The sequence below is a fragment of the Typopeltis vanoorti genome, chromosome 25 (genome assembly GCF_054136105.1).
Source record: "Typopeltis vanoorti isolate ZY-2024b chromosome 25, IOZ_Tvanoo_1.0, whole genome shotgun sequence".
Lineage (NCBI taxonomy): Eukaryota > Metazoa > Arthropoda > Arachnida > Uropygi > Thelyphonidae > Typopeltis > Typopeltis vanoorti.
The window spans coordinates 47,125,351-47,153,288 of record NC_143573.1 but is presented as its reverse complement, the minus strand read 5'-3'; the positions used below and the strand labels follow the sequence as shown (position 1 = coordinate 47,153,288).

The window sequence follows — 27,938 nt, the reverse complement described above, 5'->3', positions numbered from 1 at the left end:
TCACATAATGGATTCACAGTCAAAACAGGATATCATTCAAAAAACATTTTGACTGGTGATACAGAGCAATTCAGATTCTGCCTAAGAATCTAAGAATAGTCTGTCAGGTAGCGTCTTAAAATATACACTGTCGCAAGTAATGCCGTTTTTTGTAGATCATATGTGGTCACTTCGTTGATGTTTAATTCTTGTAAATAGTTGAATAGCTTCTTTGAGATTGCGTTAAGTGCACTAATAACAATTGGGATGACTTTGGTGTGTTTGAGCCATAGCCGGCCAACTTCGATTGCCAGATCTTGAAATTATTATTATTATTATTATTATTATTATTATTATTATTATTATTATTATTATTATTATTATTAACTGGATGAACGGCACAAACTGCCCAGTCGTACTTTATACAATATCTGCGTTAATCTGTTTATGTTTATTAATTAATCAGTCATGAGGTAACGCACTGTTACATTATACTTATTCCTTTGTTATTCAATCATTATGTAAAATAGCTGGTTTCGAGGAATATAATTATCGAAAAGCGAAATTAAAGTGGGTAAAATAATATAATTGGAGAAGTGTTTCGATCTATGGTTGTAAAAATAAAGATTATGGAAAGTTACTGTGAAAATATATCGTGGAAATGGGGTAAAATGACTCCAATGAAAAATAAACGGGAATATTTAAAGAGATCGAATTTACATTACAAAAAAATAAAGTAAATTCATCAGAATTTTGCTTATATTTATTTGCAATTCCAGATCAGAATGAAGGTCTACAGCAACATTTCTGTCTGCAACGCCTGAATATTCAAGGAGTCCACAACCGTTTAGGAAATCAAATAATTTTACCAAGCAGATTAATAGTTTTTACACGTGACAATCGTTGAAATAGCTTAGAGGTCTTCAGCTTCCAACAATGATTCATAGGCATCTGCAGAATTCAAAACCCCTGGTCCAGAAAACTTTTCGTTATGTTTTGGCAATGGAGTGGTGAATGCAGTATACTAGAAATTAATATCGTTAATGCAAAAATTACATGTATTTTGAATTTTAAAATTAATATTAGAAAATATTTCATTTAATTAAAACGAGATTTTACAGATATGATGGGAAAAAAATCTTTAATCATATTCCTGAAATGTTATTTTAATTCAAATAAACAAATAGTCATTAAATTCTGTAAAAAATCAACCAATGAAAATTATGTATGAAAAAAAAAACTAAATTTTAAATTATGCAATAATTTATATTTTTATCTATAACCAGAATATGGAATATTCTATAGAATAAAAATCTGTCTTTTCATTCTGTTTACCACCCCTTTCATTTATCAATTTGAAAAAAAAATGAAATTTTCTAGGAACAATTTTTTTCTTTCTTTTCTTTTCTTTTTTTTTTTGTGCATGTTTTTCCAGTCACTTTTATAACGAGTTCATTCCTTGAAAATACAGTGACCAACCATGTTTTGTATTGTCAGCACTCGAATAAAGACCATTTGCAAGGAAGGACGAGTATTTATTTCTAACTACAGACGGCTGCCCTGACTGATATTTGTGACACACACACACACACACACACACACACACACACACACACACACACACACACACACACACACACACACACACACACACACACACACACACACACACACACACACACACACAGAGAGAGAGAGAGAGAGAGAGCCTGTCGTTGTCTTGGGGACATGGAAGCATTACATCATATTCGTTTTAAACAACAATGGAAACTGTTGTATTCATAGAGAAAGAGAGAGTTATATTTTACTTCTGGTAACGATATAAGTTCTCAATGTCATATTACTGATATTCTTAAGTTGTTTGCAAATAACTCAATCATTAACTAATAGTAAAAAGCTGGCACAACAACAACACACACACATACAAATGTTTCATTCCTTTCTGTTATTGGTCTCAGGCTACTCCAGATGTATTTACTAGTATTCAAGCATGACTAAAAATCGTTTGTCTGTTTTCCTTCCTGAGAATCCTCACACCCTACAGACCAATTATTCGGAATATTTCCTTATCAGTGAAATCCTGTTAACGTTCAGAACGGGTCGAAACATTGGGATATAAATTCCACAAGGCACTGAAAGTGTGCTACAGGGATGCCAGTCTGCACAGACCAAATCTCATCTCGTAGTTTCCCTAAAGTAGAGTAGAATACATTATGGATTATGTTGTGAATAACTCGCTTTCATCTCGTCCCACAGCTGCTCAGTTGAACTTATATCCGGTTAATAACAGGACAGTGAAGTATGTGCGGACTGGCACCCCTGTGGCACACTTTCAGTGCCTTGTGAAATTTATATCCCAATGTGTCTACTCGTGCTGAACGTTAAATGAATCGTTCGAGAACAGTTATGATGATATAGCCTTAAAACATGGTTCGAGATCGACATTTAGAGATCGACTAACTTGGTTCCCGAGTTAATCGATCTCTAAAATGGGCAAGCGGGTTTTTTCTCTGGGAACTCGGGTTTTTCGTCCTGTAAACTCAAGAAAATCGACGTCTTTTTCAGACATTAAAAATATTCTGTTGTGGCTAGGACCCACGAGATGGCGTCATATGTTAGCCGTCTCTTCACTGTGTGCCAGTTAAATTCGTGATAGCCTTGGGCCAGCTATCTCAGATTGGCTACCAGTGCAGATTAAACCGTCCACTCAATCATCAAAAGTTAGATAGGGCTAAAACGGCCTTGCCTAATTCCTATACGAGAATAAAAGGCTTTAGCTGATTTTTTTTTTGACCCTCAAGGACTCATCGCGAGAGGTCACTCTACTACTCCGTTACACACATCTCACCTTCTGCCCTGCTTTCCAAATGCACAGAACGCCACCACCACCATCAACTCCATCTACCATCCATCACTACCACCACCAACAACAGTATTTTTTGTCTGTAAATTGCGTGTGTTCTCAGATCGATTTGCCTGAGATTCATAATGCCGCCCTAAATTCCTAACTGGGGTGACTGTGTGAATGTTGTGTCTATTTGTGCAACCACCCTCGATTTCTGCGTGAAGACATCATTCTGCACAATAATGCTGTGTCACATGCCAACCACACACACACACACACACACATACGCGCGCTCGCTAGTGGGTACGACTGTAACTGCAAAGTTTAAACTACGAACTGCACTCTCCTGTTTTTACTATATCTCTGACATTGGACCACGATTAAAGGCTGACAAGCTTCAAATGCATATGTATCAGAATGGATTTCTATATCCTTCATATGAGCACTTGTTACGTTATTTATTTATTTTTTAACAATACCTTTATATACTTGTAGATGGATGATACTGTAATTAAAATCTTACCAGAACTTGAAATGTGATGGCAGAGAATATCGACCTCATTTTTTTATCTAAAAAAAAAAATTAAAAAAAACTCATTAATATCTGAAAATATAACAATTAGATTTATTTCATTTCAACCATGAATCAGCTTTTCTAAATGGCTATTCAGAAAATAGTGAGGAACAGCTCATAATGAGGTTATGAGAATAATTATGCAATTAATTTTGAAACGTTTAGAATATCCTAGAAGCCAAAACCTGAGGAAATTAGAAAGTGAATTGCTCGGGAAAAAAAAATAGAGTAAATCTTTGGAGGCAGTGTAAGATTCCTTTGCAAATTGCGCAGCAATTTTACCCTGCCTCTCCTATTAAACCAGGAAAAAATATTTTCGCCAATCCTGCAAACAAACGTAGGACAAGGATGGAGGTAGGGTATGTTTAAACTCTTTCAAACGAATCACTTTTTTTATGTGAATCCTGCGCATGAAGGTTACAAACTACCGTGGGTTGGTTGAAGATTAGATAATCCAGAATCCCTGCTACTTAGACCATACATGGAACATTTTTCAATAGTTGCTTCAGATCTCTGGTAAGAGGGCGAGGAGTTAAAACCGGCTGTTTAAATTCATTCTCACCTGAAGACTTTCACAAACATTCATGTAATAGTGGAATTCGAACTCACGATATATTGGTTGGAGAGTGGGTTCCCTATGCACTCGGCCAACAAAGCCACAGATTTTAAAAGTTGGGATGAATAAATGAAAGGTTACAGCTTCCATTCACCCAAAAAAAAAAAATATATATATATATATATATATATTAATCGACCTTTTCCATCTTATTTGCATTTTTATTTCTCCACTTTTCCTGAATAATCATAAAACAACACAGCATAGAATTTTTTTAATCTTAAAAATTCTCTCGCTCACTTTTGATCACATTCTGTTTGTCATCCAAGATCAGTTTTCATTTCTTAGGTTGAGTTTCACATCTACCATCCAAAATACTTCGCCATTCAACTGCTAAACCTTTATAAGTCCAAAATCCACCGAAACTTAGAATATTGTTTTCATATTTGGTTTTGCGAAAAAAAAAATCGGTCATGTTGTACCATCAAAAATACTTGATTATATTGAGAAGAGAGCTGTTTGCTTTATTCATGATTCCTTTCACATGGACTCCCCTATATGCTCTGTTTCTGCATAATGTCTTTCCTACAGGTATTTCTATAGGCTCTGCTCCACTGAACTGGTCATTATCATTCCTTCTAATCACGTACGAACAAGGGCAGTTGCTGTCAACATCCATACACGGTTCAGCTCCAGACTTATCGACGCAACTTCTCATTGTCTTCCTTTATACCGTCTTCCTATGCTCTGTGGAATTACCTTACTCTTACCTTTTCCCCCGCTAATGAATACATCCCCCAGCTCTTCAAGAAACGCATTAACAGATTCTTTGCTTCTCTAACGAAGTGAGAACACGTCCGCTGTCCACGTGTAATATGGTTGAGATCTGCAGGGTTCATATAAATTAATAAATAAATATATCTAAATTCCCTAAGCTATCGGTTTATCTGGAAAGAGTTTTGCAAATATCCATTAAATTCACAGTATGTAGCCGCCAACGCTATGACGTAGTCATACAAGCAATTCGTGCACTTATTGTGCTAAAGATGATTGACGATAGCATATTGACAATTGCTATTCTCGACGCAAGTGACATCATCAAATCATTTAGATGTAATATATTAAGACTTGCGAGACATGAAAGCTATCACTCAACCTGTAGTTACCTTGTTGTGCTACTAGTTAAATTATTTCACATAACCATAATTTCTATACAATTAATGGATTATGCTTCTTGATGATACTGCTATAATGACATCTCTCAAGAAGCTCTGCTTTATTCCAGCAAAGCTTCTGAGAGATATATGAGCATTTGTTTGCTCTAACCCTAACACTATATATTTGCTTAATATATAGTGTTAGGATTAGAGGCCACGATACAGTGACTGTTTTTCGCCGTGCTCTCCTTCCTCGATGCCTTTTTAAAATTATTGATAGCTTGCTATGATGATTGGCTAAGGGTGGAGTCAGGGCCGACGGAAACGGGCATGCAGAGCAAACGAGCGTCGATACGAAGGGGCGCCGCCGCTGGGGCACGGTTCATAAGTTCATTTTTAAGAAACAAAATTTTTATCATAAAAATAAAAAATTCTTAGAATGATCAATATTAAAATAAATAAGGCCGGTGTATCCGGCCTTATTTATTTTAATAAATTTTTGTATATATGTTGTACAATATATACAAAATATTTTGTACAATACAAAATTAATAAATTTTGTATTGCTGCCTCTTTGATCAGTTGGCTGTTTACAATTTTGCAGCGAGAGCAGCAAAATTGTAAACAGACGATTGTTGTGTCTACTGCAGATTATCTAAAGTGATACAGTGAACATGCACAGAAACGAATTTTCATACAAAACATTTGTTGCTACGTAAACCAGTCATATGGTACGCACCTCAGTAGGCTACTAACAGTAGCTCAGTGTGGACTATTATTTCGTCTCTGTGTCGTGTTTTGTAATAATATCTTGTGGGTATAAAATAGAAATGGAATCAAAAATTAAATAAAAAGTTATCCGGTGCACAAAATCGTAAGCGTCATGCTGCGAAAGATTCAGATATTAAGAAACAAACTGAGGCTCTTAATAAATGTATTGAAATATTAAAATATTTTGATGCAGATTGTAACCAACTCGATACATCAGAAATCAGAGTTGAAGAACCGTGCACATCATCCAGTTTGCATGAGAGTACTATTGCAACTATTGAACAAGATAACAAGATGCATGATTTAAGTGAAAAACAGTTAGGAGAAGATTTAGTTGTAGTTGACCACGAAACTAACACATTGTTAGTCTCTGTAAATTTAGAAGATCCAGGTGAATGTGGAAATAATGATGAAAAATTACGAGTTGTTTTAATTGAAATGGGGCCTGTTCAAAAGAAGTAAATTTGACGACACTTATTATAATAGAAAAATGGAAAACGGGGAGCTCGTGCCAAGAACATGGCTCATTTATTCCGAAATTTTAAATTCTGTTTTTTTTTTTACTTTTGTTGCAAACTTTTCGCACCTATTGAATCAAGTAGTCTTGTAGAAGGTTATAACGATTGGAGAAATGTAAGTACAACTTTGCATAGACATGAGACTAGTTTAACTCACATGAAAAATTTCTTAAAATGGAAGGAACTTGATAAAAATTTAAAAAACAAAACTACTATTGATTGTCAGAACTCAAATCATGTATGAAATGGAAAAGAAACATTGGACTAGTGTTTTAGAATGCTTGATTGAAATTATAAAATTCCTTGGTAGCCAAAATTTAGCTTTTCAAGGATCATCTGACAAATTATATGAAAGGAATAACGGCTGTTTTTTAAAATTAGTCGAACTGTTTGTGAAGTTTGATCCCGTTATGAAAAAAAATGTTGAAAGGGCCCTACAACGAAACAACAGAGTACACTATTTGAGTAAAGACAGTCAAAATGAAATATTGGAAACTTTAACGCAATTAGGGATACAATTTTATTATCAATTCGAAAATATAAATATATTATTCCATAATTTTAGACTGCACACCTGATACAAGTAAAACAGAACAATTGACCATTATTATTCGATTTGTTTCCTGTGACAATGGAATTGTCAAGATCAGGGAAATTTTTTTAGGTTTTACAGATATATCAGATTCCACAGGACGTGGTTTATGTGCAACAATAATGGAACAACTGGAAAAATGGAACATTCCCATTGAAGACATGCGAGGTCAAGGGTATGACAATGGGGCAAATATGAAAGGGAAAAAATATGGGCTCCAAAATTTGCTTTTGAACAAAAATCCTCGAGCTTTTTAGGTGCCATGTGCTGCTCATACTCTAAATTTAATCATCAACGATGCAGCCAAAGTGAATGCAGATACAATTAGTTTCTTTGCAAATATTCAAGAAATATACTATTTCTTTCCATTCTCTTACAAATGTTGGGCAATCCTTTTAAAGTGCGTAAAAAACTTAACATTGAAACCGCCCTCTACGATATCCGTTAGGAGAAATTTACGATGTACTTTTTGAAAATTTAAATAATGAAAATTTTAATAAAGAAACTCAGAATGAAGCACAAACATTATGTGCTAAAATAAATGACTACAAATTTATTTGCTCTCTTATAACTGCGCATGATTTACTTAACAGAATAAACCTTGTGAGTAAAATGCTTCAATACAAAAATATGAACATTACACTTGCTTTACAATCTATCGAAAACTTAAAAATATTCTTACAAGAGTATCGATCAGATACAAATTTTAAAGAAGTTCTAAAACGGCAAAAGAACTGAGTGAAGAGGTGAATGGGAACAAGAATTTAAAACTGGTACGGAAGTTCGACGACGAAAGAAGACACGACAATTTGACTATGAGCGTTATGACAAAACACCACAATCGCCAGAAGATAAATTTACAGTGAATGTGTTTTATACACTTCTAGACGTTGCAATGTGTTCGTTAATAGAACGTTTTGAACAACTAAACACATATTATGATAATTTCAATTTCTTGTATAGATTACTACAAATTAATAACGAAGATTTACGAAACAATTGTGACGATTTAGAGATTCTCTTGAAGGACGGCGACAATAAAGACGTAAATGCAATAGAACTATATGAGAAATTATGTGCTTTCCGAAGTTGAAATTGATTAAAAACCTGCTTAGAACAAGTATGTTACAAAAAAAAAAAAAAAAAAAAAAAAAAAAACGCTTGTTAGTTTGGCGTTAATAACTATTGAAAATGATATATGTGCGGAATTAGACGTTAAAACTATTCTTTCTAATTTTGTGAATATGAAATCAAAAACCCAAAAATTTTAATAAAAAAATGCCAAGTATATTTATATAATTTAATTTATTTTCGGTTATTCTGTAAAGATTTTATTTTTTGAATACTTTTCTTGTTTTCTCATCTATCTTGAGTTTCTTTTATTTTCCTAAAAGATAGTTCTACTTATAAAAATTATTAAACATTTTTTACAAGTTACTAAGAATTTTTTAAACTTTAGTTCAAATAAATTTAACTTTAATTAAAATTCATTTTAATTTTGAAAGCCATTCGGGTTGGTGAGAAGGCTATAATCCCTGTATCGTTATATTCAACGATTAAAGTGAAGTGGCTTTATCAAAATTTGCTTTAAATTTTGAGAATTTTTTGAATATTCAGGTTTATAACTATTATCCTGCCTAGTCAACACCCCCGGTTCGTTACATTTAGCGAACCAACGTGTGGCTGTTCTGTCAAAAATTATTTAAGAAATTTCAAATAATTTAAATTTTTATTATCGTAAAAGAACCACACAAGCCCGGATCGTTACAGGGGGCGCTTAGATAGAAATTGCATGCGGGCGGCAAAGACCCTAGCGCCGGCACTGGGTGGAGTCACACTAGACTAGTGGACTAAATTAATGAAGTAAGCGATTAATGAGGTATTTCGTTTCATATAAATCTAGTTAATATTTTGATAAGATAATTAAAACTATTGACGTTATTCGCCATGCTGTCAAAGTGTTTCATGGCCAGTTTTCTCAACAAAAAAAAAAAAAAAAAAAAAAATCGACACCTTTTGAAATTAACTAACACGCCTTAGGATTTTCATCAGTTGAAAATCCTTTATAAAGGTATCCTCACATCTTAGGCACGAATCGAACCCCCGTCTTTCTAGCTAGAAAGACATCTTCGGTAGTAATAGTAATTAAGGTAAGGAGGTTCTAATTATAATTTCTGTTAATATATATAGCTCTTGTTATTTAACTGAAATACACTGACAAAAAAAAAAAGCTGATTTTGTTTGTTGTTCTGATTTCGCTTAGGAACTGGCTGAAGTCTGTTGATGACAAGGTATGACTTGACTCTCTCTCCGCTACCGATTCTATTATAATCCATTCATATTTATTTATTTTATAAATAAATTATTAATGTACATATCCTAGGATGAAATAAGATATCTTTTCTAGAAACGAACAGTATTTTCTATTTACTTTTTTTTTATTACTCTTATACTTCATATACAATACATTACATCTACATTCCTAAAAGCCTATTCAGCAAACATTTTCATTCCATCAATTAGAATCTTGTTGATTAATTGTAACAAGTATTTTTTTTTTGGATACATTACCAAGATTGTAATTGGCGGATTAAAACAGTTCACTAGTTTAGGAATATACAGGATTGCCCATAATTCATTGTACATGGCGTACAAAGGGCCTGTCTTTATGAAGCCACTGCATAAGTTTTTTAACATCACCAGATTTTTTTTTATTAGTTATGAAAAACCACATCACGTAAAATGTCTTCCATTTTAGTTTCATAAAATCGGGCCCTTTCTAGGGAATGTTCCATGACCTATGGACTATCCTGTATAAACACCTCTATAATACACTCAGGAATCAGCGAATGCCGTGGTTAACTTTTTATCTATTTACTCTTCAGCTTGTATTGATAGAACATATTAACACTGTTCATCGTGTTCAGTTACAATGCAAGTATAAAAATGATCATTGCACTTACCTTCAAAATTTACTGAAGCAGCCTGTCCGAGAGCTTTATCCTCATTACTGCTTTACTTTTAAAGCATCATTTATGAAAGACCTGTATCTACGTTTAACAGGTTTAAAACAGGGAACGTGAAGAGACCGGGATAGACGGGGGAACATGGAGACGGACCATCCGATAAACATCCTCCTTTGTAGAAAGAAAAAGGTTAAAGAGCATTGAAGGCAGTCGTTGACCTAGAAATACTCTATATCCTCAGGTGTTCATAGAAAGTAGAACAGAAAACATTGTTTTTTACCCTCACAATGTAACAATCCCTTTTTTCCCCCTTCACATACTACATAGATAAAGACACCTAAAACGTTAGAGCAAAAAAATATATATAATTAAATAAAAAAAAATAATTTTTTTTTATTTAATTTTATATAAATTTAATCATATATCTACCTATATATATAAAATGATAATCCTCGCCAACTCCCGTTGTGGAATAAAAAGGCATTAGCGGAATAATATTTTATTATTAAATTAATAACACATTTTAATTGTTGTGATTTTAACATCGCCCTCTGTTTATATTTGAGAGAAGGTGAACTTATGGAAATTCCAATCAATGACGAATCCAAATTTCCCTTTTAGAGGAGGGAATCTCTTAACAAATATTCGGGGTGGGGTTGGGAAAAGGATTAGAATTACTAATTAAGTTTTATCATTTGTTATTTTTGTAATAAACTGCATCAAGAAGATAAAGGTCGATATTGAGAGGACATGGCGTTAAACGTTGGCTTAATTCTATCCGCCATTCGCACAACAGCTTAATTATCTGATTTGTTTGCTATTAAAAAAGCTTTGAATAACAAGCAATAACATTCATTTAATAATTGTAATTTATAATCAGAAATAGATCAATAAAACAGATACATATCTTATTAAAAATTTACGTTTTTTTTTGTATCTGATTTCTTTATGCTGACGATGACCTCTGTCGTTTTCCCTTCTATATCCATCATTATTCCCATGAAATACACTTTTTGTTTATACTTAATATGAAAATATGATTATTAAAAGTAATATCATATTTAATTTTTTTTTCTTGTTAGAGGCGTATTAAATTAGGAATGTTTTAATGATAAGATTACAAGGTATTCTTTGCTTGAAATCCACACTTTAATAGTCTGTTAATAGTTTGTTATTCTGAAAAAATACAAACATCACTTTTTTAACCTACACAATATGTGTAGGTTACGAAAGTGAGAAAAAAAAAAAAAGCCTGCTTACGTGGGAATTCGTTTTCCATTTTTTTCCACTACAAGTGAAATAGCTATCGGGATTAAGATTAGTCTTTTGATTCCATGGAGGTTTAATAATATAATAATAAATAGGAAAGTGTTATTCTAAGAGACAACTGTGAAATCTTGACGTGTCCAATAAAGTCGGTAACCAGATTCTATATATTTTATTTTAAATATATATATTTTTTTCAAGAGAGTTCGCATATGAAGGGCTTTTCGCTGACGTGAGTTAGCCTGTTTCATACTTCGACGAAAGAGTTCTCTCGGATACCTAAGTTTCTCATCTCGGAGGGATTCGAATCCGGGCTTTAAAAAAAAAATGGTAACACGGTCAGAAGACCATACGCATTTAGTATACCTAATACACTGGCTAATGTAATACACACCCATGAATTACCTTGCGCCAGTCATTTTAATCACTCCCTCAAGATATTATTCCCCCCCCCCAAAGGCTAACATAATCATACAAGTGGAGAGACCTGGCCGGTTGATCTGACGCTAAATGGCCTGGAGACAACTTCGATGTTAGCCTTTGCTTCCCCGGGTTTGAAACCCAGACCGGTTTCAACCTTATTGAGGTCTCATGTGAGTAGGTAGACCTCAATGAGGGTGGAAACCGGTGCAGGGAGGATCTGGCTTTGAGAGACTCCACTTGGAGGTAGGTTTTTGCCTGTCTCTGAGTGGGGCCACCGCTAAGATTATGGCTCTGCCTGGTGGTGGGGTGAGCCTGCCACTGGGTAGAACCAATGCTGAGAAGTTCTTCTCGGTGATAGGGTGAGCCTGTCACTGAGTGGAACAGCGCTGAGTTGGGCAATCTTTCGGGATCGTCTTATTTTTAGAGTCCGCTTCACTTATACAAAAGGTTGAAACCAGTCTGGCAATGCTGTAGCCAATGAAGTTTAACTGAGGCCCGGCTATTGCTAATATGAGTATGCTCTCTTAAGGTTTTTGCCTTAAGGGAGCAATTTGAGTCTCCGGGGAAAGTGTTTTCCGGTATGGCCCGGTGAGGGGTTTTGTTGGTGAATGCTTTTCTCCGGAATATGAGCGGTTCTGCTCGGTGGTGGTGGTGGTGGTGGTGGGTGGAAGGCCATCACTGAGTGGAGCCAACGCCAATATTTTCGTCCGTTTTCGACCGCTGCAACAGAAACTTCATTAAAAGAGGAATGCAGCTGCCTTCTGTTGAAAATGGTCGATAGGATTCCAGAATGTATTCGTTCCAAGGATGAGCCTAGCTATTATTAATTTCTGCATTAAAATCAGTTTTAATTTTAATAAAATATATTAAAAACTATATATATATATATATATATATGTGTGTGTGCACTTCATTGGTCATTGCTTATAATAAGTAACTATTTCAAATTTCTTGCAGTGAAGCTAAATATTTGAAGTTTATTTTCGTCTTACTGTAATTCATTTTGTAACATATATTTAACCTTTAGAAGAACTAATTCCTATTAAACGTTACATTAAATTTAGACAATATTGGCTATTTTAACTAACTCATTATATTACGTCAAGAAATTGAAGCAGAATTTCGGTGATTAAAGTAATTAATCTCACATCTGATACGAAAGTAATGCTCTTATTTTTGTTTTCTATTTGAGATCAGTAAAAAGTTTTTTACACGCCACTAAATGGACTGTAGTAGTAGTCTCTACTTCCACCACAGTGCGTGGTTCTGTGAATACTCACAAGATCTCAAAACGCATAATTAGTTTAAAAAGGTGACTGTTATTGATGAATATAAGAAGCAGAGAGTGGCGAGATTGAATTCCTTATAGAAGATGTGACTGTGATGGAAATTCATGGCAGTCTGAAAAATGTGTACTTAGACGGTACTGTTGATATGAACACATTTAGACGCTTGATGAGACACTTTAAAAGTGGTGAACCCAGTGCCGAATTAAACCCTGTGGATTCCCCTAGGCTATCGAAATCTCGGGACTCCTCGTAAATTATCTCCTAATACGTTTTTAATGTTACCAACCAACAATTTTATTAAATCGATTTTATTACATATTATTATTATTATTATTACATAACACCTCCAGGGAGTCCAAGGACATCGAGGGAAGGCACCTGCTTTAAAACTCTCCGTCTCCACCACTCCACTAACTGCAACTACCTTCATCACCAACATCTTCATCTACACCAGCACCATCTATTGCTGACCACCACCACCACTATTTTCACAGACAATTAAAAATATCCATGCCCACGGCGAAATTCGAACCGCAGCCTTCTGGCGCGAGAGCGGATACGCTAACCACTGGGCAAACGAAGCCGGCACAAAACAAACATTAACAATTATTAATGTTATTAACCAATAATTATTAAATATTATGAAACACTATTACACAATATCATTAAACAAAAAGTAAGGGATTCTTAATTTTAATAAACAAACAAAACCTTTAAACATTCACTTTGCTCAATTTTTTGTGGTGAAATTTTTCAAAATATCTTGGAAGTTTACCTTTTGCAAGACATTATATTCAGTGGCCATAATGGTCAGTGAGTTCAGTCGTCAATCGATAAGACTGTCGATAGTTGTTAGTTGATGCTACACTATGCACGCAGTTGATGATTAATATGATGGTTGAGCAGATGATTGAATAGTCGATGCTTTGTGCCTTGCCTTGGGCGATGCTACACTATGTTTTCACCTTTACAGTAGACATTAGAGTGTGAGGTTAATCAAACTTCATTATAACTTAGAAAAGCTAACTAGCTTAACACAGACGTCTGGTATATATACTCGTTGGTTCCCGAAGCTTCTACTCGCGGATATTCTACTAGGATCTGGAGTCGGCGGGAACTCGCGATACACCAATTCACCAATTCATTTTTTCTATTTTTTGGAAACAATTTAAGAAAGCTTGATTGTAATTTTCTTTCAATATTATTTTGATCCGTTGTCAAGTGGCCCATAAACGGCGTGGGGCCCATAGGCCGGTGCCTACTCTGCCTATTTGGTAATCCTGCACTGATGAAACCGGGGTCAGAGACAAGCCTCAAAACTGCCGGCCAACGACTGCAATGATAATAGACAATCAGAGTCACATAAATGTGCTGATGAAGGAGAATCATCACATCGGCTACATCATCTACATCAGCGCTCGTTTCATAAGTTATGACTGACGATTCGAGCGCTTTTGTAGGTCCCGAAAAGGCTAATTGACGTATGCACAAGCTCGGAAAGTCATATATACGGAACTTTGCTGGCACTGTGAGAATGAGGACATAGCTTTCGTGTCATTCGTAGTTACATGTGAAATGAAATTAAACCTGGATTCAGCATTACGATCTTGAAATGAGACAATCGATGGAATCGCGTCATTGCAATTCACTGCACAGTAAGAAATTAAAATAGTCTTCGGAGGGCTAAGTCATGGCATCCGTATTCTAGGACAAAAGTGTGCTTTGCTTATAGACTATTGGGAAAGGTTCAATGTGATCATTTCAGAACAGTATGCAGAAAAGTTGCAGAAATTAAAAAAAAATAATAATAATAAGTGCATCTAGCAAATGAATATCTGCTTTATGACATTGCTGAACCTCTCACCAATTTGCGCACAAAAGATGCTATTTCAACATTTGTCTGGATTTATTATTATTATTATTATTATTATTATTATTATTATTATTATTATTATTATTATTACATGACAGCTCCAAAGACTCATCGAGGAAGGGCATTCTACAATTCTCCGTCTCCACCACTTAATTTACCGACAACACCGAACCGCCACTACTATCATCATCTACACACAACGCCATTCACTACTCACCACCACAAGTATTTAGGTAAAAGTTAAATAAATTATATTTTCTGATTAAAAAAAAAAAAAGGAAACATTACTTTCGTACTCCCTCTCGTAATTCAAATTTCAGAAATGTCGTGTGTCTTGAACCTCAAAAAGAGTAAATTTTGTGTGTTCTGTTTGATGTCTAATGGCTGGACTTTGCACAGCTCTTGATATAATGCTACGAACTTTATCCAGCATTTAACTCTCTCTCTCTCTTTCTCTCTCTCTGCATCTAAAAAGTCCATTTCTCAGTAACTAATTAGGAACCAGTCCGGAAGTGATCCAGTTTTCACGTTTCCTTCACAGCTTTAATGATACTGCTACCATATAGATGGCGCTTTCATTCAAACAGTCTCGAAGGTTCGAAAACATGTTGTGCGTTGGTGTGATTATGGCATTTTATGTCTTGGTATGAGAGTAGTGGTTATATTTGATACACAAATGTGAAGCTTTTATTTCACAAAAAGTAAGTTGTGATCAAGTACTACAAACTTAAAAGTTATATCCTCTTTATTTAAGCTTTATCTCTGTGTCTGTAACTGTCAGTTCTCGGATTAAACATGAGTGGCGAAGATCCCCCACGTCAAACACGCAGTTTAGAGGGTTTGCTGAAATTTTGTTTGCGGGCTACAAGGGAAGAAGATCCTACTGGTTCAAGTGATTATGCAGAAATGGATCCTGAGGTATTTAGAATTTAATTTTAAATTTATATCATCGTGGGTTACGTATTGGTGAATAGGCGATTAACAATATTTCAGATAAAAAGAAGCAAAATCAAACAAGCCTTTTTTGAAATCTATTATTTTTATTTATTTATTTTATTCTTTATTTAGGATAAATATTTTAATAGTGTTGCTTCCCCTTGCCAGAGCTCCATAGCTCAGTCAGTATAGATGAAGTCCCATTGATTGGAAAGACCTGGGTTCAGTTCACGTCTAAGACGTGAGGAACCGTAATCCGGTCTCTTTTAACTGAAGGCGGGGATGCGCAGCAGCTAGGTGCCGGGTGTCACCTAGGTTCTGACACCAGGCCTAAAAAATAATACCATTTAATATTGAAGGTTTCTCCAGTGTCAAGCAAGATCTCATTGCAAATATTTGCAATGAGATAATGACTGTGATGTGCTCTGCCCCGCAAGAAACTCACAGAGGAGAAGTGCTACAAGACTATACATCCATGGCATGAAACTCATCAAAGAAATACCCCACAATAAATATTATTATTATTATTATGGGTGACTCCAGGGAGTCCTTAGACTCATCAAGGGAGACCTAAACATCATGTCCACACAACTATTCGACATTCTCACAGCATCTACCATACCTTGCTTTGAACTCATTCACCATCATAGCACCCACAACAGACTCTGGCAGCTTTCTATTCCACTCATTTACCACTCTAAAAGTAAAGAACCCAGCTCTAACACCCTTGCTAACCACACACTCTTGCCCAACTTCCATAGATGTTCCCTAGTTCTCCAACCACCAGTCCTGATCTCAAAAATATCCTCTGAATTAATCCTATAGAAACCCTTTAGCAATTTGAATATCTCCCCCCCTTTACCGCCTATCAACTAATTTCAGCAACCCACAGATCTTCAACCTGTTCTCATAAGGTTCATTCCATAGACCTGCTATCATCTTGGTCACTTGCCTCTGGATCCTCTCCACCTCCTCCCCATCAAGAAGAAACCTCGTTGACCAAATCTGGGCACAGTAGTCGAGATGAGGTCTTATCAAGGCTCAGTAAAGAGGTACAATAACTTGCTTGTCTCTGCTAGTAAAAGTATTTTTCAACAACCAAGTGAGTTGATGAGCTGATTTAAGCACTTTTGCAATGTGCCCCCTAAACTTCATCTCCCTATCTACCAACACTCCCAAGTCCCTGGCCTCATCAATCTCATGGAGTACAATTCCACCAATGTGGAACTCAACTGTTGCTAATCTTTTCACCCCAAAATGCATAACCTTACATTTTGTCACATTAAATTGACATCCATTCTCCTTAGCCCAGAACTCCAATCTATCCAAGTCTTCCTGCAAGATTTTGACATCTTCTGCATTCATTATTGTCCTTGGTAGTTCTAGTTTCTCTGGTTCTGCACATCTATTTTCACTTCATTCAGCAACACTTTTTTCAGTCTCCACACACCAAATCCATTCAAATGCAGGCCATCCATCTTGTATAAATCCTTTTTCCCATCAAACTCATTCCACACCACACCGTCTACATAACCTGCGCATAAAGTCATTTGCGATTATGGCCCTCCTAAACTCCTCTCTGTTATATCGTGGAAACAGACTTACCATCCTAACTCTGTCACTCTTTTCTTTTGCTACCTTTAACAATACTTTAAAGTCCTCTCTCATAAAAAATTTATCTCCTTTAAATTCATTCGTACCCGCCACAACTATCAATTCTTTCACCCTCTGTTTTTGAGCTCTAATACTCTCACTTACATCCTTAAATTTCGCACCCGGTAAGTACGATTTAGTTAAACTCCCATCTATCACTCCTCTTAATAACGAGTCACCATACAACACTCTTTCTTTCATTTCAGAAACTCTCCCACTCTTATGCTTATTTTTCCTTTCAAACACTTGTTTATTTCCATTAGCCGAGGCACTCTGGAAAGAGTTTTGCAGGTGCTCTAACTCTCGCTGTGCATTGTGTATCACTGCGCGCAACCTGGCGATCTCACTCCCTACAAATAATTCCTCATTTTTTTCATCATTTAAACCATTTTCTTTCTCTGTATAGTTGCTTTCACTCTCTCTTTGATCACCGCTCTCATTGCCATCTTGTACAACATCGCAATTCCCTATCGAGCCACTATTTTCACTCACATTCGGGCTTTTTTCAACCATAACTATCTCATGACCTGACACATACTTCAATGTGGTAGTGCAATATTTACAAAAGAAAACTTGATTCCATCGTCCATTGACTCAACGAACAACAGAAACATTGAGATTATCTCAATCACCTCAGTCTATAAACCGCCAGAAGAAGCTTTTGATTTCCCTGACATCCTCCTCAATATTAATGCATACATGACTAATGTTGTATTAGGTGACTTTAACAGCCATAGTGTTAACTGGGGTTACACAAAGTTCAACAAAGATGGAAAACTTTTTGAAAAATGGGCTGAAAACCTTTCTCTAAACGTGATACATAACCCAAAACTCCCTGCATCTTTCAACAGTGGCAGATAACCCTGACCTCATATTTGTTAGCTCAAAAATATCCAACATTTGTGTTAAAAAGGTTTTAAATCCCATTCCACATACCCAACATAGACCTGTAATGCTTCAATTCAACCAGCCATTATGCTTAACACAGTCCCTTATGGACGATTTAATTTCCAAAAAGTTAATTGGAAGGGTTTCATGGAAGATCTCGACCGCTCCATAGAATAAGTCCCTCCAAACCCTCAAGAGTATCCTGAATTCTTAAAAATACTGAGGAAAATCTCCACCAAACACATCCCTCGAGGATGCCGCACAAACTACATTCCAGGCCTTTCCAGTGACATACAGACCCAATATGCTGATTGCTTACAACTTTACAACACGAACCCCTTCTCAGAAGAGACTATCCAAGCAGGAGAAAAATTATGCTCCAAGATGGCAGAGGAAAGGCATTCCTCATGGAAAAAAGAAATAGAAGCCCTTGATATGACCCAGTAGCAGAAAGGCATGGAACTTTTTCAACAGAATTCGGAAGGATTTCACTAAGCCATATGAGCATACGCAGGTAACAGCTAATCAAATTGCTCACCAGCTGCTGCTAAATGGAAAATTCCCTAAGAAGCACCCAAAAAATAAGCTACTTAGAACCCCAAGTGAGAAACAAAATGTGATTAACTCAGATTTCACCATCACTGAACTCAACGCTGCCATAAACCTATTAAAACCTAGAAAATCTGCAGGCCTTAATGATGTCTGTAATGAACAGATTAAACATTTTGGAACCAGGACTAAAGAGTGGTTATTAAATCTATACAACACTTGCCTCAGAACCCTAAGGATACCAACTATCTGGAGACATGCCAAAGTGGTGGCCTTTCTGAAACCAGGGAAAACTCCAGCAGAAGCAAAAAATTACAGACCTATATCACTACTCAGCAACCTCTTTAAACTCTATGAACAATTAATTTTGAATAGGCTACAACCCCTAATTGAAACCCATCTTATTTCTGAGCAGGCTGGTTTTAGACCAGGCAAGTCCTGCACATCACAAATTCTCAACCTCACTCGATATATAGAAAATGGTTATTGAGCAGAAACTAGCCACAGGAGCAGTCTTTGTAGACCTAACTGCAGCATATGATACCATAAACAATTCCACACTCAGAAATAAAATATACAGAATAACTAGAGACTATCGCCTTGTCCTCCTGATCCAATCACTCTTAGAAAACAGACACTTTTACGTGGACCTGGGGAGTAGGAAGAGCCGCTGGCACCTCCAAAAAAAAAGGCCTCCCTCAGGGAAGTGTGTTATCACCATTACTTTTCAACATTTACGTCAATGATCTCCCCATCTTTCCAGGAACTAGAAATTTTATCTATGCTGATGACCTTGCCATAGCTACTCAATCCATTGAGTGATAGACTAGTTCCATTGAAACTACTCTATCACTTGCCTTAAATAGTCTAATCACATATTATAGCAGCAATCAACTAAATCAAACCCCTTGAAAACCCAGACTGGCCTTTTCCACCTTAACAATAAGGAACCCAACAGGAAGCTACAGATTTCTTGGTAAGGCTATAATATAGAACATTCCTGGAACCCAATCTACCTTGATGTGACTCTTGATCGCACCCTCATATAAAACACACACACAAAAATTCTCATATAAAACACACATATAAAAAAAAAAGCAAAAGGGATGCAAGAAACAATATACTATACTAAGAAAGCTTACCTCCAAATGGGGTGCATACCATAACACACACTGAGATCTTCTGCCTTGGCCCTTTGCTATTCTTCTGCGGAATATGCCTGCCCAGTATGGTCCAGATCCTGCCATGCTGAAAAACTTGATCCAGCAATGAATGAAAGCTGCCGCTTAATTACGGGATGCCTGAAACCAACACCACTAAAAGACCTGTATACTTTGGTTGATATTGCACCCCCTTCAATTCGAAGATCTGCATTCTCAGCTGACGAAAGAAGCAGACAAATGAATGATGAACGCCACTCACTATTCGGCCAGACCGCAGTGCCCCAAAAACTAAGATCCCGACATAGCTTCCTGGCAACTGTTGAACCACCTAAAAACCTCCCAGAGACAAGACTTCAACAATGGCTTGCACTATATCCTGAAAATAATACTGGTATTCCAACAGCCAAACATCTTCCACGTGGTGCCCACTTGGATTGGAAAAGCCTCAACAGACTTCAAACGACAGGATGCTGCAAACAAAACCTCATCAAATGGAGCTACCTCACTGGCCCAGATAACTGTGAGTGTGGGACAACCCAGTCCATGGAACACCTTCTTTCTTGTCCCTTTCTTCCATCACCTTTCACAAAAGAGGACCTTGTATCCTGCACAGAAAGAGCAGTTGATTGTGCAAGATACTGGAGGAACATCTGACCATATTTATTGTATATAAGTTATATATAGTTTTTGTTTTTTCATATTTAATTATTATTCCCTGTATAATTCGCCTACCAAATTTAAGCTGTTCTCATTTGTAATGTATCCTAATTTGTTGTAAATAATGTTGTACCACTTGTGTTTGGATATGAAATAAATAAATAACTGAAGGTGAGTTAGCCAGTGTCATATGGAGATGGGGGGTTTTTTCACTCAGAAACTTGGATTTTTCTTCCCCCAAAACAGGCAAACTGGCCCCATGAACACGTACGGATTTACAGCCATGAAGAGATAGTCCTCACCACGTCGTAATGCCCACATGAGTCAAATCATGGTAATCTACATCCTAGATAGCAGATGCACTTGAATGGGATGGGTTTCTCCTTATCACTGTTATTGCTCCTTCAACAGTTTATTAGCTCATATGCTCTTTCAGGTAACACCAAACTAACTGGAGAACAGACATATTTTTCCTTTGCTGCTAACTAAATAAACTTTATCCTTCAACAGCCTCTCTTTCTCTTTCCCCAATGACTTGGTTGACTCCCGAGATACTCTACATGCTCCTTATAGAACTTTCTTCCCCTTTTTTCTGTAGTGCAATTGAAAGGATATCATTTACTAGGTAGATAGATTTTCTTATGGCATAGTTCAGCTATAGTTCAATGGCCAATGTTGAAAGCCACTCTAGAGCCTCCTTTGACACTTTGTATCTATTGCAGGTTGCCATGGGAATAGTAAAAGAGGCAGTCACTGATATGTTTGATAGTCTGTAGGATATGTGTGCAGTCATAGTAAGGGCTGTTTGCCATATTCGATTATGTAGGAGGTAGCCACATCTGCTTTGGTTCACTCTCATTCTGTAGATAGTTGTCCATAGTCTTCAAGGAAGGATTATTATATGAGCACCTCCATGGAGTCCGAAGACTCATCACGGGAGATCCAATCTATCATATCTCTCCTTGAACCCATTATTAGAAAAAGCACTCACAACTGACTCTGCCAACCCATTCCACTCATTCACCACTCTCCGAGCAAAAAATTTTGTCCTCACACCCCTACTGACCACACCTTTATTCAACTTCCAGAGATGACCCCCTTGTTCTGGTCCCTCTAGCCAAATGCTGAAACATTTCCCCTGCATCTATCCTATAAAATCCTTTAAGCAACTTAAATGTTTCTATCATATCCCCTCTTTTTCTCCTATCAACCAACTTCTGCAATCCACACACCTTCAATCTATCCTCATAGGGAACATTCCACAGGCCACTCACCATCTTGGTTATTCATCTCTGAATCCTCTCCACCACTTCCACATTTCAAGAAACCCAGGGGACCAGACTTGAGCACAGTAATCCAGATGTGGGCATATCAAGGCCTTATAAAGAGGAATTACAATTTCCTTATCTCTACTTTTTGATGTGTTCTTCACTAACCAGGTAATCTTATGTGTTACCTTAGCAATATGTCCTCTAAACTTTAACTCTCTGTCTACCACCACCACCCCTAAATCTCTAGCTTCATCTATTTCCTGGAGTACAGTGCCATCAGTGTAATAAATGGCTTATAATCTATTTATCCCAAAGTGCATAACTTTGCATTTCTCGACAGACGCAAATTATCTTTTGTCCATACTAATAGCCTATTTAAATCCCTGCAAGCTCTCCACATCACCTTGATTAACTATTACTCTATCTAATTTCGCATCATCAGCAAACAAATGAACATTTCCTGTATGATTTATGATTAAATTAAACAGCAGTGGTCCCAGCACTGAACCTTGTAGCACACCACTATTCATTTGCTTTCACCTCGATTCTGCCCCTCCTTATTACCACTTTTTGATATTTGTCCAGCAGCCACCCTCTTATCCACTTAACCAGTGCCATATCCATCCCCATTTGTTTTCATTTGCATAACAGTGTTTCATATGGTATTCTATCAAATTCCTTTGCAAAATCCAGCAAAATAATCGTGTATCCATTTCATTTATACAACTCAGTTGTTACTCTGTTATAGAAAGTTAGTAAATTACTAAGGCATGATCCTTCACAAAGCCATGTTGAACCCTCATAAAGTATCATATTTTTATCTACCCATTCTTGAATTCTCTTTTTTATCAATTTGTCTAATACTTTTACCGCCATGCCTGAGATACTGATTGGTCTATAATTTGCTATTAGAACCTCCCTTTTGCAAAGGAATAATTTTGTCCTCTTTCCACTCCCCTGGAACTCTTGAGAGTTGAGAATTAAATTAAACAGCTTAGTCAAGGCATTGTCAAGGCATTTTGCAATTCTTGCAAAATGCCTTAGTCAAGGCATTTTGCAAGAATGTGCAAGTTCTCTTGCACATTCTTGCAAAATCCTGGCTGATATCCCATCTAATCCCACAGCTGTATTTACATTGAGATTCTGCAATATTGTAAGAATCTCTAATATATTCACCTCTGTTCTCACATTAGTGGCTGTGACATAACTTAAAGCAATAACCTCACTAGGAATATATATGCTTGCAAAGTGGTCACTCAGTAACTTAACTATTTTATCTGTTTCCGTCTCTTCATGACCATCATCACTCATTAAGATTAATCTTCCATAGTCTTACTTGCCACATAACAAAAGAACTCTTTGTCCTGGTCAGCTAAATTCTTCCCATAATCTGATTTTGCCTTTCTCTTTATATACCTTCCACTGCATTTTCTTCTTCTGCAGCTCATGCTTAACAATATTACTCATCCATCTAACTCCTACCCAATTAGCCCTCCTTATCCTAGGTATACAATTTAATACTGCTTCCTCTAGCTGACCCTTAACCAACTTACTCTGCAGTGTTTTATGCCATGGTACAAATTTAAGCTTCTTCCTGAGCATTTCATAATCAACTTACTCTGTAGTGTTTTATGCCATGGTACAAATTTAAGCTTCTTCCTAAGCATTTCATAATCACTTGCCTTGTAGTTCCACAAATACCCCTTCTTGATAAAATATTCTTCATGTTTTACAATTTCCCAAGTCAAGATCACCAGGTCACTTTCACCAATTCGAGGCAATGTTGTCAACTTGGTTATGATAGCTCTTCTTATCCTATGACCAGGTCCAATACTCTCCCACCCCTACTTCCCTCCATCACATTCTGCCTTAAGTAATTATCTCTTAGCAGGTGTATAAATTCTATTTCCTTTCTGCCATGTGATCTTTCTTCCTTCCAGTCTATATCTCCATAATAATCACTCGACCTGTACTCATTGTACTAATTTGGCAATGCATGTCTTCCAGATCATCTGTGGAATTCCCTGGCTTATAGCAACAACCAGCTGTATATTTTGGCTTACTGGTCTTAATCTCACACCAGATTGCTTCAAATGAACAGCCACCCTCCTGCCTGTCTCCTTTTTTTTTTTTTTTTTTTTGTTTAGATTCATCTACTATCATCAACAGTACTCCTCCCCCCCTTCGTACCTTCTCTATCTTCCCTAGGATGAAACCGGGCTCACAGCTGCAGGGTTCTTTCACAAGAGCCATTTTTTGGCAAGTTTATAGTCCATTGTTGGTTCCACATATCACAAGTTGAAGACAATGAGGAACTCTTTATCAAGGACATTAGCCATTCTTGTGTACATGTGGTCAAGCTATGCACAGAAACTGGAAAACTGGCTAGAAGAACATATAATTAATAGATAAAATATACTCTTATTACAGACTTAGTTGGTTACAATAGTTGTGATTGAAAAAATTAAATATTTCATTGCAATGTATCACTTCTCTCAATATATTGGAACTCTTCTTTTGTAGAGTTTCTTTTTAGTACACTTTCCTCTCTTAGGTGACTATTTTCATATTTCCCTAGACTTGGGTGTTGAATATTCTTACAATCAGTGCACCATTGAACTGCTTGAACTAGTCAATTTCTTTGTGTCATTCTGTTCTTCATCTTGATTTTAGCATTAGAGCTTTGGTTAGTGTTCATCACATGGTTACTGCGAATCCTATTCTTGCTTTTGCATTTGTGCATGACAGAAGCATAATTTGCTACTGGTGTAATAGCCTATGTGATGTTCCAATTTTCCTGAAAAGAACCAATAGACTCTCACCATAGGAAAGTAATTTTTCTTTCTAAATTAACCATTTACTGTTCTTATTTTTCATTATCGCATCACCAATAAAATGTAATACACTGAAATTTTGACAAAGTAGCAAGTCATTTTTGTATACTAATTTCTTACTGAGAGGTGTGCATTCTTCTTATGGACTTCCTGTTCTATATATATGATTATCTGCACCTCTTTCATTAGATCAGATAGCAATCCTAAGAATCCTTTAGGAAAATTTAGATCTTATCACCCAAAAAACTAAACCCAAAAGAACACTGACACAATCTAAAATTTGTCCAGCACAGTGAACCGAAAACCTGCATGCATCAATAGCCTCCTTCCCCACCCCAACATTTTTTTGTGAATTGAAATTTAATCAAACCTCCTGAGAGGCTCTCATTTTCCTTTTAATATTTTTATTAAGTGGGACACAGATATGTCTCTGTCCCTCTCCATCCTTTCTAACTATAGTAGCATACTAAAAACAATTCCTTAATAATGAGTTTACTTCTTGGGGGAAAAAAATGTTCTGCATTTCCACAGCATAGTAATGATGCTATTCTTAATAATGTCGTGTCCCAATTTACGATTGTTAGGCTTTCAACTATCCTTACCTGTGAAATTCTACTTGTCTTTGTCCAAATCTTATTTATATACGAGATATCACCCAAATACAAATATTCAAGCTTCTCCTCCCCTTAGTGTCCCTATATATTTATTTTATACTGCGACTTTCAGGACATTTAGTTTAAGATATAAAATTCAAAAACAAGGAGCAATTACCAAAATATGTCTGAGTATGAAACTAATATGTTTCATACTCAGACCTTTATCTCGTAACTTAGCAAATCCCCCCCCCCCCCCGCGTGATTAGGTTCGTACGTTGTTACAAGTTGTGCATTGAGCGGCAAACAACTGTATTTTCAATGAACAAAAGTTTATTGAACTCTTAAACATGGTACAATTCATTCTTTATCAAATAAAACTCAATTCAATACTAAGATTACATAATACAAACTTTCACTTGCTAAACACAAGTATTAGGTTAAGACCCTACGTGAAAATTGTGATCATATCGCCATAACAGATTCTATACACACAAACATGTATAATCCTAGAACTAGTTGATCCTTTGTCTAATCCCTTACTGGTTTGATCATGCTATAATTCTGTATTTTCTAGGATATATATAATCAGTTACTCTAATTTTCTCACTAAGACAATATGGATTAAAATTATCCTTTCGCTGAGCTAATACACACTTTTGACCTTTAAGACTCTCTTAATTAAAATACAATGTACATGCATAAATCTCTAGGCACATGAAATACGTATTAATTAATAATAACAAGCTCATTTGTATTCTAGTTTGACATGTACTAAAGTCCTAGTATAATTCTCATTAATCCTTTCACTGTTCAGTAATTGAACAATGACTACAGCTACATATGATTTGAATTGACATGAGATTTTACAGTACCTTTTGACTTGGGTCCTCTACTGGTCTCTACCTTTTTCCGATATTTTACCTTCCTAGGATGAACTCTTCTATAACTTATCCTTCTAAGTTCTTTTGGCACTAAAATGGGCTTTCACAATCTTTACCTTACATTCTTCAATGAAGGACATACATAGGATCATCTATTCTGTGGCTGTGAAATTCACCACGTGGGCACTGACTTCTTTATAGAATTTTCTTTCTCTCGTTATGATCACTGGACGATGAAACACACTGACATTATCTTCTCTCATTTTAACTAAACGGCGTCCCTCATTTACAATAGGATCACGGAATCGAAATCCCGCACACTTTGTTTCCTTATTGTGTCGGACGGAGAATACTCCTAACCCATCACTCAGGAAAACCGCGTGAAACCTGTACGAAGACTCGTGAAGAAAAACTCTGAGAGAAAAAAAAGCCTCGTGGGGGGGGTTCCTAACCCTTTTATACAATGACCCCCTACTGGCACCTTCAATTTCTTTTCTTCCCACCTTACTGGGGTCGATTTCACTGACCAATTAGAGTGGTGTTTTTCTTGCAAAACATTATGCGGTCCATGTGCATGCAACTGACATGTGACGAAGTCTCAGTTCTCAATTCGGGAATTATGACCTTGAGCTTTGGTTTTTGTTTGAGCTAATCTCTATGTCATCTATACTAAATTAATCCCCTTTCCAAAATTTTCTAAGAATTAACTCAAATTTTTAATCTCTTATTTCAAGTGTCTCTCAGGGGACCCTGTAACCCCTAGAGAGCACGTCCCCTGGGTGGCGGATAGGGGAGCCCACCATGTGTGTGTGTGTACATGCGCGTGCATGTGTGTGTAATATATATATATGGTGGGGTGGTCCGAATATACTGAATAAGGACTCATGGACCAACAGGGCCATAAGGGGCAATCATCTTGATTGTAAGGGAAGCGGCACTCCCATGGACCCCTAGCTGGATCTATCCTCTCCTTCTACTTTGAGGAAGATCCACTTACTTTAATCTTCCCTATAAGGCCTTATCAGCCAACTCTTCTTACTTCATGACCCTTGTGCTATTAGAGTACTCGAGGGCCATGGGGTCTTTTCATTTCTGGCCTTACAACTATGTCCTCTCTATAAACCTTACTATATTTCTTCTATAATCTACCCTTTCCCCTTCAATATACCCTATTCCTCCTATGGGTTTAAATTCGGAAGAAGGTGAGTTCAGAAGCCTTAAGGTAGCAGCCCTACCACTGAACTATTCCATCGTCAGGCTAGTCCCCTGACATGGAGAACATAACCATACTTGTAAGCTGACAGAAAAAGATAATCGGGTTGAATCTATGGGAAACGACCCTGGAATGGAAAAGGGAAAACGAAAATGGAAACGACAAAATATAATACACATAGCAAACTGGAATGTAAGAGGAATAGCATATAAAGAAATAGAATTAGACCAGTTATTAAATGAAAAAAACTTTAAAATAGCAGTAATCACGGAAACAAAAAAGAAATTTAAAGGAACTATGAGAACTGAAAATTTTAATGTGATATACAGTGGAGTCGACAGAGACCAAAGAGCACAAGCAGGAGTCATGATTTGGATTCATAACTCCCTTTCAAAACAGGTAAAACATTATAAATTATGGAATGAAAGAATAATAGAAGCTAGAATAAAAATAGATAGAGGCTATTTAACAATAATTGGTTTATATGC

General features: G+C 36.3%; 1 protein-coding gene and 1 pseudogene across 1 annotated transcript in view; both read left to right on the top strand.

The window, feature by feature from the left end:
* The first annotated feature begins 12,099 nt into the window (after positions 1-12,099).
* On the top strand, positions 12,100-12,213 carry LOC150092717 (U4 spliceosomal RNA; annotated as a pseudogene).
* A 3,196-nt stretch (positions 12,214-15,409) lies between these two features.
* The window catches only part of LOC150092716 (hsp70-binding protein 1), a 72,229-nt gene continuing 59,700 nt past the window's right edge, over positions 15,410-27,938 (top strand). The window contains exon 1 of the mRNA XM_090414362.1: positions 15,410-15,727. Coding sequence (XP_090270488.1) covers positions 15,605-15,727 — 123 coding nt within the window. The 5' untranslated portion in view covers positions 15,410-15,604. The remainder of the gene's footprint in view (positions 15,728-27,938) is intronic.